The 15,164-nt window shown below is 49.7% G+C and overlaps 1 protein-coding gene across 1 annotated transcript; it reads left to right on the plus strand.

Annotated features, from left to right (window-relative positions):
- Positions 1-383: 383 nt before the first annotated feature.
- Positions 384-6,816, plus strand: LOC133340057 (cysteine-rich secretory protein 3-like). The gene is made up of 5 exons (XM_061548137.1): positions 384-411; positions 940-1,088; positions 3,139-3,230; positions 5,746-5,834; positions 6,646-6,816. The coding sequence occupies exons 1-5, from the start codon at positions 384-386 to the stop codon at positions 6,783-6,785; spliced, it is 498 nt and encodes a 165-aa protein (XP_061404121.1). The 3' UTR covers positions 6,786-6,816.
- Positions 6,817-15,164: the final 8,348 nt, after the last annotated feature.

Genomic DNA, 15,164 nt, shown 5'->3' on the forward strand with positions numbered 1-15,164 from the left:
GCTGGTAGGAACGTTGGGCTGCTCGGTCAATAGCCAGGGTCAACGGCGGCGTGGTGTATTCCGCAAATATGCCCCACTGTGAGGGCGGGCACAAGCCGGCGTGAGTAGGTTAAACGTTGAGTTTTATAAGGACACCACGGGGTGACCAACCCCTCCCCACCCAGCCCCACCCCTCCTACCCCCACCCAGCCCCTCCCCTCCCATTTTTGGATGCACGACGGACGGACACAATAATCCCCTGTGGGCTGGTGTAACCAGGAGGTTCCTACCAGTATAATAGAATGTTTGCATTGTCTTTGAAACTGATTGGCCTCCACTCAGAGGCAGAAAGCCTTGTTGATGGCATTGTCTCACCGCCGGTGTTAGACCACAGAACAACACCAATGGGCGAACAGTTCAAAGTCAACGCAAGTATCAGTGTATTTATACATCTGGTGGAGCAGTTACATCTAGGGGATCTTTTTTTCCAGTATTAAAAAATGATGAATTAATAAGAATAGGTTCATAAATAAGGTTTTTGGGTTAGATCGCGTAAGTATAAATGCGTCGAAACCCTCCACCACCCCCCACCACACCACCCCACCTCCCCACCACCTCCCACCCACTACCACCACCACACCACACCACCCCACCTCCCCACCACCCATCACCTACCACCACCCACACCCCCCCACCCCCACTCCCCACCACCACCACCCACCACCACCCCCCACCACCCACCCACCCACCACCCACCACCACCACCACCACCCCCACTCCCTACCACCCACCCACCACCACTCCCACACCCACCACCACACCACCACCACCCCCTCCACCCACCCACCCACCCACCACCACCCCTACTCCCCACCACCACCCACCACCACCCTACTCCACACCACCCACACCACCACCACCACCACCACACCCTCACCCCCCCACCACCCCCCGCACCAGCGTTCACCTGCGGCGAGAACCTGTTCATCTCGAGCGCGCCCTTCACCTGGGACTACGCGGTGCGCGACTGGCACAGCGAGGTGGTCAGCCCCGGCTTCGAGTTCGGCAAGGGAGCCAAGGGGCCCGGCATGATCGGCCACTACACTCAGGTGCGGAACGCGGTGTGCTGCGTGGTGTGTGTGTGGTGTGTGTGGTGTGTGTGGTGTGTGTGGTGTGTGTGTGGTGTGTGTGGTGTGTGTGGTGTGTGTGGTGTGTGTGGTGTGTGGTGTGTGGGTGTTGTGTGGTATGCTGTGCGGTATGCTGCGTGGTATGCTGCGTGGTGTGTGTGTGGTGATGCTTTCTGGGTAGACTGGGGGATCATGGCATGATCGGCCACTACACTCAGGTGCGGAGTGGTGTGCTGCGTGGTGTACGTAGTGTGCTGCGTGGTGTGTGTGTGTGTGTGTGCTGTGCGGTATGCTGCGTGGTGTGTTGGTGTGTGTGGTGGGTGTGTGTGGTGGTGTGGTGGGGTGTGTGGTGTGGTGTGTGTGTGGTGTGGTGTGTGTGGTGGTGTGTGTGGTGGTGTGGTGTGTGTGGTGTGGGTGTTTGTGTGGTGGTGTGGTGTGGTGTGTGGGTGGTGTGGTGTGTGTGGTGTGTGTGGTGTGTGTGGTGTGTGTGTGTGGTGTGTGTGGTGTGGTGTGTGTGGTGTGTGTGGTGTGGTGTGGTGTGTGTGGTGTGTGTGGGGTGTGTGTGGTGTGTGTGGTGGTGTGTGGTGTGTGTGGTGTGTGTGGTGTGTGTGTGTATGCTGCGTGGTGTGTGTGGTGATGCTTTCTGGGTAGACTGGGAGAAGTCGGCACGTGACCGGCAGTAGCCACAGTCCATAGCGAGTTGTATACTGGACGTGGTGTGCTGCCTGGGTGTGTGCGGCCATGCGAAGTCTCCCCAGTGGCGATGTTTACACACCGCCACCCACGTACTCGTTTGAGGCTGAGTCGACCTAGGGGAGGCCCACGACCGGTTCAGATAAATCGTCACTGGGTGTTGGCCGCGAGTGGGAATTGAACTCGGGTGGCCGGGTTTGTAGCGCAGCGCGCTAACCGCTACACTACCGCTCCCCACACCACCACAACTAACACCACCACCAACACAAAAACCACCACCACCACCACAACTAACACCACCACCACCACAAATAACACCACCACCACCACCACAACTAACACCACCACAACTAACACCACAATTAACACCACCACAACTAACACCACCACCACAACTAACACCACCACAACTAACACCACCACCACAACTAACACCACCACCACAACTAACACCACCACAACTAACATCACCACAACTAACACCACCACAACTAACACCACAACTAATATCACCACCACCACAACTAACACCACCACCACCACAACTAACACCACCACAACTAACACCACCACCACAACTAATATCACCACCACCACAACTAACACCACCACCACCACAAATAACACCACCACAACTAACACCACCACCACAACTAATACCACCACAACTAACACCACCACCACAACTAATACCACCACAACTAACACCACCACCACAACTAATATCACCACCACCACAACTAACACCACCACCACCACAAATAACACCACCACAACTAACACCACAACCACAACTAATACCACCACAACTAACACCACCACCACCACAAATAACACCACCATAACTAAAACCACCACCACAACTAACACCACCACCACCACCACAACTAACACCACCACAACTACCACCCCACCACAACTAACACCACCATAACTAACACCACCACAACTATCACCACCACCACCACCACCACCACAAATAACACCACCACCACCACAACACCACCACAACTACCACCACTACCACCACAACTAACACCACCACCACAAGTGCAGCACAACCCATCAAATCGCCGCACCCTCTGGTGGTGGGAGGTGGTGGTGATGGGGGGTGGGGTGGTAGTGGGTGGTGGTGGTGGTGGGTGGTGGTGGTAGTGGTGGTAGTGGGTGGTAGTGGGTGGTGGGAGGTAGTTGTAGTAGTGGTGGGGGGGGGGGCGCTCTCTCGATCTCCCACCGCCCACCACCACCACCACCCCAGCAGTTTGGTGCGAGCGAGCGGTGCACTTGCAGGTGCTGCGCTTTAACCCGTCGCTGCCCCGTGCCACGTGCGTGCGTGCAGGTGGTGTGGTACAGCTCCTACCAAGTTGGCTGCGCCGTCAACTACTGCGAGGCCTCTGCCAAGTACCTTTACGTGTGCCACTACTGCCCAGCGTGAGACTATTACAACGCTGGGGGAGCTGGGGGGCTGTACCCCCCCAACCCCAACCCCAACTCCCCCCGCCCTCCCACACTCTCTCTATCTCGACCACTATCATCGGTCGTGCAATGTTACGATTGTTGTTGTACAGCAGCGCCTTGCAATGAGGCGATGCAACGTACAGGGACTCGTCTACTTACGAACAATTCGACTTACGCACTTTCAGAGATACGAACACACCCGGTCCGTATGTCCAGTTGCCTGTTCGGACCGAGAGTCGTAAGTTCAACTGCCACGTAATCTATGGCGGTGATGGCATCTACATCTGCAGAACGTGAAGAGCCAGTGGCATCTACATCTGCAGAACGTGAAGAACCAGTGGCATCTACATCTGCAGAACGCGAAGAACCAGTGGCATCTACATCTGCAGAACGTGAAGAACTAGTGGCATCTACATCTGCAGAACGTGAAGAACCAGTGGCATCTACATCTGCAGAACGCGAAGAACCAGTGGCATCTACATCTGCAGAACGTGAAGAACCAGTGGCATCTACATCTACAGAACGTGAAGAACCAGTGGCATCTACATTTGCAGAACGTGAAGAACTAGTGGCATCTACATCTGCTGAACGTGAAGAACTAGTGGCATCTACATCTGCAGAACGTGAAGAACCAGTGGCATCTATATCTGCAGAACGCGAAGAATCAGTGGCATCTACATCTGCAGAACGCGAAGAACCAGTGGCATCTACATCTGCAGAACGTGAAGAACCAGTGGCATCTACATCTACAGAACGTGAAGAACCAGTGGCATCTACATCTACAGAACGTGAAGAACCAGTGGCATCTACATCTGCAGAACGTGAAGAACTAGTGGCATCTACATCTGCAGAACGTGAAGAACCAGTGGCATCTACATCTACAGAACGTGAAGAACCAGTGGCATCTACATCTGCAGAACGTGAAGATCCAGTGGCATCTACATCTGCAGAACGTGAAGAACCAGTGGCATCTACATCTGCTGAACATGAAGAACCAGTGGCATCTACATCTGCAGAACGTGAAGAACCAGTGGCATCTACATCTGCAGAACGTGAAGATCCAATGGCATCTACATCTGCAGAACGTGAAGAACCAGTGGCATCTACATCTGCAGAACGCGAAGAACCAGTGGCGTCTACATCTGCAGAACGCGAAGAACCAGTGGCATCTACATCTGCAGAACGTGAAGAACCAGTGGCATCTACATCTGCAGAACGTGAAGAACCAGTGGCATCTACATCTGCAGAACGTGAAGAACTAGTGGCATCTACATCTGCAGAACGTGAAGAACTAGTGGCATCTACATCTGCAGAACATGAAGAACTAGTGGCATCTACATCTGCAGAACGTGAAGAACCAGTAACATCTACATCTGCAGAACGTGAATAACCAGTGGCATCTACATCGCAGAACGTGAAGAACTAGTGGCATCTACATCTGCAGAACGTTATGAACTAGTGGCATCTACATCTGCAGAACGTGATGAACCAGTGGCATCTACATCTGCATAACGTTATGAACTAGTGGCATCTACATCTGCAGAACGTGAAGAACTAGTGGCATCTACATCTGCAGAACGTGATGAACCAGTGGCATCTACATCTGCAGAACGTGAAGAACTAGTGGCATCTACATCTGCAGAACGTGATGAACCAGTGGCATCTACATCTGCATAACGTTATGAACTAGTGGCATCTACATCTGCAGAACGTGAAGAACTAGTGGCATCTACATCTGCAGAACGTGAAGAACCGGTGGCATCTACATCTGCAGAACGTTATGAACCAGTGGCATCTACATCTGCAGAACGTGAAGAACCAGTGGCATCTACATCTGCATAACGTTATGAACCAGTGGCATCTACATCTGCAGAACGTGAAGAACCAGTGGCATCTACATCTGCATAACGTTATGAACCAGTGGCATCTACATCTGCAGAACGTGATGAACCAGTGACATCTACATCTAAAGGAGATTAAACACTTTTAAAGCCATTCCCCGTGTCTAGTGTACACGCCGTACAACGCGTTTGAAATCGACAGGAGTAAAGTATGGACAGAGCAGAGCCTCACCATTCTGGCGAATTGCCCGATGATGCTGGATGCAATTACCAGCGAAACGTCGTACTCAAAAATTGTAAATGTTGTGGTTTCACGCTTCAACACACCGGTGGGCTAAAGCAGTGAACTATTTGTCTTTTGTCAACGTGACACTTTTTCACTGATTGGTCGTGTCGGTTGGTGGAGGGTTACGACACATTTATAAATAACGCGATCTAAACCCAAAAACGTTGATTATGAATAATATTGGTCGCGAAAGCCTCACACGTGTTCAACTGACTTATGAACAGACCTTTTGGAAGCTGATTCGTTCGTAAGTAGAGGAGTCCCCGTATAGAAATACTTTGCGATGAGATTGATTGCTACGGCGGCTATGCAGTGATGTTGACGGCGATCCGCCCCCCCCCCCGTGTTGCATCCCCCGCAGCGGCAACCTGAACACTCGACTCACGCGCCCCTACGACAGCGGCCCGGCGTGCAAGTCCTGCCCCAAGAACTGCACCAACAAGCTGTGCAGTGAGCCCTCCCTCCTGCCTTACACTCACTCGCTCACTCACTCACCCACTCATACACTCACGCACTCACTCGCGCACTCACTCACGCGCTCACTCACATGCTCACGCACTCACTCATACACGCACACGCTCATTGACTCACTCACGCACTCACGCGCTCACTCACACCCACTCATACACTCACGCGCTCACTCATACACGCACACGCTCATTGACTCACTCACGCACTCACTCACGCGCTCACTCACTCATACACTCACACGCTCATTCACTCACTCACGCGCTCACTCGCGCACTCACTCACGCGCTCACTCACACGCTCACGCACTCACCCACTCACTCACGCACTCACTCACGTGCTCACTCACTCACTCATACACTCACGCGCTCATTCACTCACTCACTCACGCGCTCACTCACTCACTCACTCACGCACCACTACCTACTCCCACCACTACTATCACTACTAACTACCACCACCACTACTACCACCATCACTACCACCACTACTACCACCACTACCACCACCACTACTACCATCACCACCACTACTACCACCACCACTACTACCACTACTACTGCCACTACTACCACTACCACCACCACTACTACCACTTCCACCACCACTACTACCACTACCACCACCACCACTATTACCACTACTACCGCCACTACTACCAACTCCACTACCACCACTACCGCATCAACCGAGGTCTCTCCGCGTGAATTTTTTGTCCTCCTGCTTCTAAGCCCCGCCCCCCGGGGGCTCACCCTCAGACGCGTCCGTCGCTTGCCCCTTCTCTGTGACGCAGCCAACGCGTGCCCCTTCACCGACTCCTACTCCAACTGCGCGCTCATGAAGAGCACGCTGGGCTGCGGCGACACGCTGTACGGCCGCATCGTGCGCGCCTCCTGCCCCGCCTCCTGCCAGTGCGCCGACAAAATCTACTGAGCTCCTTCGAAGACCGGACCGGCAATCAGCAAGCCACCGTGGGATGAGGGGGGCCTTCCCACCCTCCCCCTCTCTCCTCTCGTCTCCTATCTCCACTAGATGCCGTGGTCGACGCGGAAGAGTAGGCCAAAGCTCCTCTCGAGCGGAGGAGGCGTTCTTCCGCTGGCAGCAGTGGGCGTTGATACGAGCACTTTGCAGGGATGCGCCTTTTGCCTCTTTAAACATAAAATAAAAACTCCGTTTAACAAAAACCGCGCGGCTTTAAACCCCGCGTCGAAATATCAAAATAGAGAATTCGAATCGACTTTTAGTGAAATGTACCAGGCGGAGAGTAGAGGCCCTCATCCAACGGTGGCTAGACCATGGCTAAGACTGACCACGACGATGAATCCAAACTATAATATAAACGCAAATACTACACTGGTCAACACACTTTTTCTGGCATAAGGTATTCCGACGATTTTAAGGTAATTTTGGGGTGCTGATTCCAAATCTGGTCAACACACTTTTTCTGGCATAAGGTATTACAACGGTTTTAAGGTTATTTTGGGGTGCTGATTCCAAATCTGGTATCAGTTTTTTTCTATCACATCAGGTTTTTGAGATATCAAATATTGCCTTTTCAATAAAAACTGCAGAAGAAAAATTTAAATACGGATATCTACATAAAATGATATTATAAACACACTATCCTAAAAATACAGCACCATATTTATCTACATAAAATGATATTATAAACACACTATCCTAAATATACAGCACCATATTTATCTACATAAAATGATATTATAAACACACTATCCTAAAAATACAGCACCATATTTACTACATAAAATATTATAAAAACACTATCCTAAAAATACAGCACCATATTTTAACACTAAAGCAGTCACTGACTCGCAACAACTTGCAATCATAAGTGACAGAGTTAATTTCGGGTAAAATCAATGAAAATGGGGTATGCCGATAGCATAAAAATGAGATGTGATAGAGCAAATCTGAGATCAGATTTGGAATTGGCACCTTGAAATTAGTCTAGAACAGCTGCAAAAGTCCAGGCCAGAAAAAAAATGTTTTTGTTGTTGTTGTTGACCAGTGTTATTATCTATCGCTCTATCTCTCTCTATCTCTCTCTACCACCTCTGTATCTCTCTACTCTCTCACTCGATCTCTGTGCGTGTGCACACACGGCGCTCCGTGTTTGACGCTTTTTCTGGGGTTGGGGGGGTCTCGTGGCTTTTTCTACGCGAGTCGTTGGGTGTCAATCAATAAACCTTCCCGTGAACATGGCCTACACGCGTTCGATTCTGGGTGGGAGCTGACCAGAGGTCGCAAACGGGTTTTGATTCCTTACCCGTACCCGTACCCGCACCAGGGTCGCAAACGGGTACCCGTACCTGGCCGGGTACGGATACCCGTACGCTACCCGTACCCTACCCGAAATGAGTGACAAACGGTTACTCACCAGTGACTCACGGCCTACCCGTACCCGTACCCGGCCGCACCAGGGTCGCAAACGGGTACCCGTACCCGTACCCGGCCGTACCTGTACCCTACCCGGCCGGGTACGGTACGGGTATCGGGTACCTGATTGCGACCTCTGGGATGAAGCTATGTTGCAGGCGCGGGTGGGTTGATTCTAGGAACTTGAATTGTGAGAAGAGACAAGACGTTGGGAAATGAGTGACAAACGGTGACTCACCAGTGACTCACGGCCTAGCCGTACCCGGCCGCACCAGGGTCGCAAACGCAAACTCCAAATATACAGCAGCAGGCGTCAGGGTCGGGATCGAACCTACGACCTCTTGTATACCAGGCGAGGTAGTTAACATCTCCTGGCCACCGTGATGATGATGAGAGAGAGAGACCGCAAACTTCAAATACACAGCAGGCGTCAGGGGTCGGATGGAACCCACGACATCCTGTATACAAGGCGAGGTAGTTAACATCTCCTGGCCACCGTGATGATGATGAGAGAGAGACACGCAAACTTCAAATACACAGCAGGCGTCAGGGGTCGGATGGAACCCACGACATCCTGTATACAAGGCGAGGTAGTTAACATCTCCTAGCCACCGTGATGATGATAAGAGAAAGACACGCACACTTCAAATATACAGCAGCAGGTGTCAGGGTCAGGATGGAACCCACGACCTCCTGTATACCAGGCGAGGTAGTTAACATCTCCTAGCCACCGTGATGATGATGAGAGAGAGAACACGCAAACTCCAAATATACAGCAGCAGGTGTCAGGGTCGGGATGGAACCCACGACCTCCTGTATACCAGGCGAGGTAGTTAACATCTCCTAGCTATCGTGATAATGAATGAGAGAGAGAGACACGCAAACTCCAATATACAGCAGCAGGCGCCAGGGTTGGGATGGAACCCACGACCTCCTGTACACCAGGCGAGGTAGTTAACATCTAGCCACCGTGGTGCCCTCTAAAAAAACAAAACACCATTCGGCTCGGGGAACTCGGGTTGTGCGGTGGACGAAGGAAAAACAACGAAATCAAAGTGAGCGATGTGATAGGGGAGGCCCAAAATCCGGTCGCGTTTTCGGCAGCGTGAGGGTGGCAGCTTTCCACGCTCATGCGAGAGGCGCTGAGATTCAAACAACCGTGGAGGGGGGGGGGGTCGTCCCGAGTCACCCCCCCACCCACCCAATGGTGGAGCCAGGATGTTCAGGTAGAGGGGGGGGCAACCCCTACAGCAATGAAATTTGATAGAGGAGTTGTTAGTGAGTAAGGAGTTGTTAGTAAGGAGTTGTTAGTAAGTAAGGAGTTTTAGTAAGTAAGGAGTTGTTAGTAAGGAGCTGTTAGTAAGTAAGGAGTTCTTAGCAAGGAGTTGTTAGTAAGTAAGACCTTGTTAGTAAGGAGTTGTTAGTAAGTAAGGAGTTGTTAGTGAGTAAGGAGTTGTTAGTAAGTAAGGCAGTATTAGTAAGGAGTTGTTAAGTAAGGACTTGTTAGTAAGGAGTTGTTAGTAAGTAAGGAGTTGTTAGTGAGTAAGGAGTTGTTAGTAAGTAAGGCATTGTTAGTAAGGGGTTGTTAGTAAGTAAGGACTTGTTAGTAAGTAAGGAGTTAGTAAGTAAGGAGTTGTTAAGTAAGACCTTGTTAGTAAGGAGTGGTTAGTGAGTTAGACCTTGTTAGTAAGGAGTGGTTAGTAAGTAAGACCTTGTTAGTAAGGAGTTTTAGTAAGTAAGATCTTGTTAGTAAGGAGTGGTTAGTAAGTAAGGAGTTTTAGTAAGTAAGGAGTTGTTAGTGAGCAAGGACTTGTCCCTTGCTTTGTATTCGACGCGTTTGCGGCGATGGCGCAGCTATCGATCGAGGGTCGAATTCGAACCGCGCTGTGTGATCGGCATCGCGCTCGCTGCAGGTGAATGATGCCTTCAGGGAAGTCGTGTGGACTGTCTACACGCAACTGCGCACAATTCTGTGAGTCGCTTATAACTGCTTTGCCGTTACTTATTGCCAGTTATGGACTCAGACTATTGTCCTATCATCTCATTGAGTCCCTGGCACGTACTAATATGCTACACAGTGGCAGTGGGGGTCGCAAAATGCCGATTTATTACTAATAAACTCCAATGATACGATCGAAATCAGGGATTTTGATCGGATCATTGGGGGGGCACGTGCCACCCCCCCCCCTGGCTCCGCCATTGCCCCCACCCACTCACCGCCCCCCCCCCCCCCCCGGAGGCTACGCCTGTGTGTAATCCGCCGAGGATTAGCCCGCAAATTCTATGCAAATCTTACCCCCACCCCCCTCCACCCCCCCCTCCACCTCCCAAACAAATCTCAGCAAATATTAAAAAGGTACGAAGGCAGAGCATACACGCCCACACACTTTGCATGCCACCAAGTTGCACAATCGTCTCCTAAACATTGGCAAACTTAAAAAGTGTGAAGTGATTTTTGTTGATATGTGAGCAGGTGTGAGGGAGAGAGAGACACGCAAACTCCAAATATACAGCAGCTGGCGTCAGGGTTGGGATCGAACCCACAACCTCCTGTATACCAGGCGAGGTAGTTAACACTCCTAGCCACCGTGATGATGATGAGAGAAAGAGAGACACGCCAACTCCAAATATACAGCAGCAGGCGTCAAAGTTGGGATCGTACCCACGACCTCCTGTATACCAGGCGAGGTAGTTAACATCTCCCAGACCGTGATGATGATAGAGAGACACTCAAACTCCAAATATACAGCAGCAGGCGTCAACGTTGGGATCGTACCCACAACCTCCTGTATACCAGGCGAGATAGTTAACATCTCCCAGCCACCGTGATGATGATGAGAGAGAGAAGACCACAAACTCCAAATATACAGCAACAGGCGTCAGGGTTGGGATCGAACCCACGACGTCCTGTATACCTGGCGAGGTAGTCACGAAAATAACTTGTCACGCACAACGAGTCTGTGTGCAAAATGTCAGCTCGATTGGATCACGGGAAGTGGTTAAAAACGACCAAAAGATTTGCACGGTCGTAAAGCAAGCAAGCACGCAAGCAAGCAAGCGAACTTAATATAAAGGATTTTATAAAAAAATTACCCGTAAAAACAAAGTTTTCACTATAAATCCTTTATATGCGTGGCATCGGTTTAATTTTATTATTAATTTCTGTTTTTCTTGAGTAAGAGTTTCATTTTTCACATTGGTATTTTAAATTAAATATGGGGAAAAAAATCCTAAAAGTGGAAAATTGGAAAAAAATTTTCACGAAAATAAATTGTCACGCACAACGAGTCTGTGTGCAAAATGTCAGCTCGATTGGATCACGGGAAGTGGGTTAAAAAACGACCGAAAGATTTGCACGGTCGTAAGCGCGCAAGCAAGCACGCAAGTGAACTTAATATAAGGATTTAAAAAGCCGTTCCTTGTGTGGACCAATCAGTTTCAAGGACAATGCATATATTATCATAGTGTGTTTTGTTGTTGCATTTTGACTGCAAGTATTGTGGTTAATGCAGACATGATCCTTTTAAAAGGTTTCAGTTTGTTGCCAGAAAAAAGGGGAAAAATCCTATTATTATATTTGGTACTGGCTAAGGAGGTCTAATGATCAAAGTTTCAATAGCTTACAACCCACACCGGTTCCCCCGGTTCTCTTCCTGACTTCTTATAGCAAAATAAAAACCTTGCTGAATCCAGAAACGTCTGGACTCATGGACTCTTATCTCTAACGACCACAAGAGTGCTGCTTGTTGCTGGCTACTGGGCGTATTGGGCCAGTAGGGCAACTGTGCATATTTTATTTACATATAAAATATTTTTGGGTTAGGTCATCTAAATATCAACGTGTCGTGAAACCCGCCACCACCCGGCGCTGAGTAAACCCACTCTCCAACACACAACCGTTAGTGCTGAACTAGTAACGAATTGTCAATGTTGTAGTGGTTTACTCTCCAACACCAGCAACCGGTTAGTGCTGTACTAGTAATGAATTGTCAATGTCGTAGTGGGTTTAACTCTCCAACACACAGCAAACGGTTAGTGCTGTACTAGTAACGAATTGTCAATGTTGTAGTGGGTTTAACTCTCCAACACACAACCGGTTAGTGCTGTACTAGTAACGAATTGTCAATGTCGTAGTGGGTTTACTCTCCAACACACAGCAACCGGTTAGTGCTGAACTAGTAACGAATTGTCAATTTTGTAGTGGGTTTACTCTCCAACACACAGCAACTGGTTAGTGCAGAACTAGTAACGAATTGTCAATGTTGTAGTGGGTTTAACTCTCCAACACAGCAACCGGTTAGTGCTGAACTAGTAACGAATTGTCAATGTCGTAGTGGGTTTAACTCTCCAACACACAGCAACCGGTTAGTGCTCTACTAGTAACGAATTGGCCACGTTCTGTTTCCGTGATAAACCCATAACTAATTGTCTGTGTCGGGTGGTGGCGGGTTTAACGACACATTAATATTCACACAAGAAACCCCTCTGTTATGGATATATTGATTGCGAAAGCCTCCGACCACGTGTTAAACTGATCTTTTATATATATATTTCGATGTCATCGAGGATAGTGGTAGGTGTCATTACGTAACGCCGCTAAACCACAACTCTCCTTCCAAGTCACCTGGCGGAGGCGGGTGGCCCGGCTGAACGCGCCCATCGCACCGCAAGTCCAATTAACCGCGCGCCCAACCACTGTGATTGTGAAGTTAGTGCGAAGTTATTGTGAAGTGTGTTTTGGCTTATTCTGACAGGTGACAAGCGAGCGACGCGCCCCTTGTCAAGGATATTGCTGCGTATAAAAGTCGAGCATCAGCTCCAAACGCCGATCAAGAGGCACTGCCACCCGTTCCGTCCCAGCAGCAGAGATGTTGTGAGTATGCGAGCATCAAACTTGTTTCGATTTAAAGCTTTCGTGACTGCAGGGATTCATTTTCTTGGTTCTTTTGTAAGTCACGTAGAAGGGAAATAATAAAATAATAAAATAAAACATAATAAAATATTCTCACGACGTTTCGGCCACATGCAAGCGTCTGAATGACACTGTCTCCCCGACAGAACTGGTCTTCACCTGAGGACGGCTGCTTGCGTTGTGGCCGAAACGTCGTGAGAATTATTTTATTATGTTTTATTTTATTATTTTATTACTTCCCTTCTACGTGACTTTACCGAAAGAACCAAAAAGATCAAACTTGTTTTGAAGCTTTCGTGACCGCAGGAATCCATACACTTTGGTTCGTTTCGGTAAAGTCACGTAGGTAAATTGAATTAATTTTATTTAATTATTTTATTTTATTTCTACCTACGTGACTTTACCGAAAGAACCAAAGAGTACGAGAGCATCGTGATGATCGCGGCGTATCGGCATGACGCGAGCTTCGTAATCGTAACGGTGTATCCGTCAGTGCGCGTGTATCTAATGGCGATGCTACCGACAGACCTGTTCTTCACCTGAGGACGGCTGCTGCGTTGTGGCCGAAACGTCGTGAGAATTATTTAATTATCTTTTATTTCCATTATTTTATTATTTCCCTTCGACGTGACTTTACCGAAAGAACCAACAAATAATAGATATATTTTATCATTTCCCTTATTCTTGGCTCAGCGTCTGAATGAGACGCTGTCTTTCCGACAGACCTGTTCTTCACCTGAGGACGGCTGCTTGCGTTGTGGCCGAAAACGTCGTGAGAATTATTTATTGTATTATTTGTATTATTTATTATTTCCCTTCTACGTGACTTTACCGAAAGAACCAAGAACACCTGTACTACCTGAACGTTTAAATGTCTGACGGCGGAGGAGGCCGGGCCAATCCGGAGTCTCAGTCCCCGGACTCGAACCGGTGGTATTAAGTCTCGAGAAATTCATGGTCTCAGACCGGTTACAATGCTGTGTAGGGGTGTTATGGGAAGGATTCCCACCAATAGGAGGGGGAGTGGGACGTTGACAGGAGAAGGGGGAGGAGAGGAGATATAAGGGAGATAACGGGCGGGGAGAATGGTTCGTTGACAGGACCGAGATTGGGACGGCTGGGTGACAGGTGTCCGGCTCACGTGGTGATTGGCTCTGCCGGTCCTGCTCTACAGCCAATGGGGGAAGAGCCTGGAGCATGGTCCCGGCGTCATCGATGGATGTCAGCTAGCTGATTGGTTCTGCTGCTCTTGGCCTCAGCCAATGGGAAGACAAGTCAGGGGCGTGGTCCCGGAGTTGATGGAGGAATCTGGAACATTCGGCGCAGGCTATTAAGGATTGGCTGGAGCGTACCACGTGACCCAGCGTTAAATAAGGGAAGAGCCGAGGGACACGTGGTCAGACGAGGAACGAAGAGAGAGAGGGGGGCCACGCGCGAGCGGGGGCTCCGAGTGCCACGTGGCGGTCGGTGCGTCTCTTGCGATCTGCCTGCCCACTTCCCGTTGCCTGCCAGCAACGGGGAGTGCTTTTAAACTGAAATAAGTAATACAAGGACCGATTCCACAAGCCGTCTCCAAGAGTATTACACAGGTGTGGATGGGAGGAAAGGATTAAAAGACGAACCCCCTGCAACCTTGTGTTGGCTCTCCTTTACACCTGCAATGAAAACCGCCCCATCACGTGAAATGAGGCATCCTCTCAGTTTTTGGTTCAACTCCAGCCGTGTGAGTCAGAGGTCGTGGTCTGACCGTCATTACTCGCAGTGCGCCAGTTGCCGCCAAGGATTTCACAGGTAGCTCTGTTATATTTGCTTTCACGAGCTGTTCACTGAACGAAGCACTGGCCTGAGCAAGCCTTTATCCAGCAGCGTATTGATCATGGCTGATGATGGTGGTGATCACGATGGGGTGGTGCAGGTGGTGATGGTGGTGATGATGATAATGGTGGTAGTGAGGTGATGATGATGGTGACGACGATGATGATGGTCGTGGTGATGGTGGTGAT

The sequence above is a fragment of the Lethenteron reissneri genome, unplaced genomic scaffold (genome assembly GCF_015708825.2).
Source record: "Lethenteron reissneri isolate LAM-NWPU_2019-01 unplaced genomic scaffold, ASM1570882v1 scaffold_672, whole genome shotgun sequence".
Lineage (NCBI taxonomy): Eukaryota > Metazoa > Chordata > Hyperoartia > Petromyzontiformes > Petromyzontidae > Lethenteron > Lethenteron reissneri.

Bases quoted from the DNA above. Each gene is read 5' to 3' on its own strand.
- LOC133340057 (XM_061548137.1), top strand. From the start codon at position 384: ATGGGCGAACAGTTCAAAGTCAACGCAA. The intron at 1,089-3,138 runs GTGCGGAACGCG...GCGTGCGTGCAG, and splicing joins TGATCGGCCACTACACTCAG to GTGGTGTGGTACAGCTCCTA. The intron at 3,231-5,745 runs GTGAGACTATTA...CATCCCCCGCAG, and splicing joins GTGTGCCACTACTGCCCAGC to CGGCAACCTGAACACTCGAC.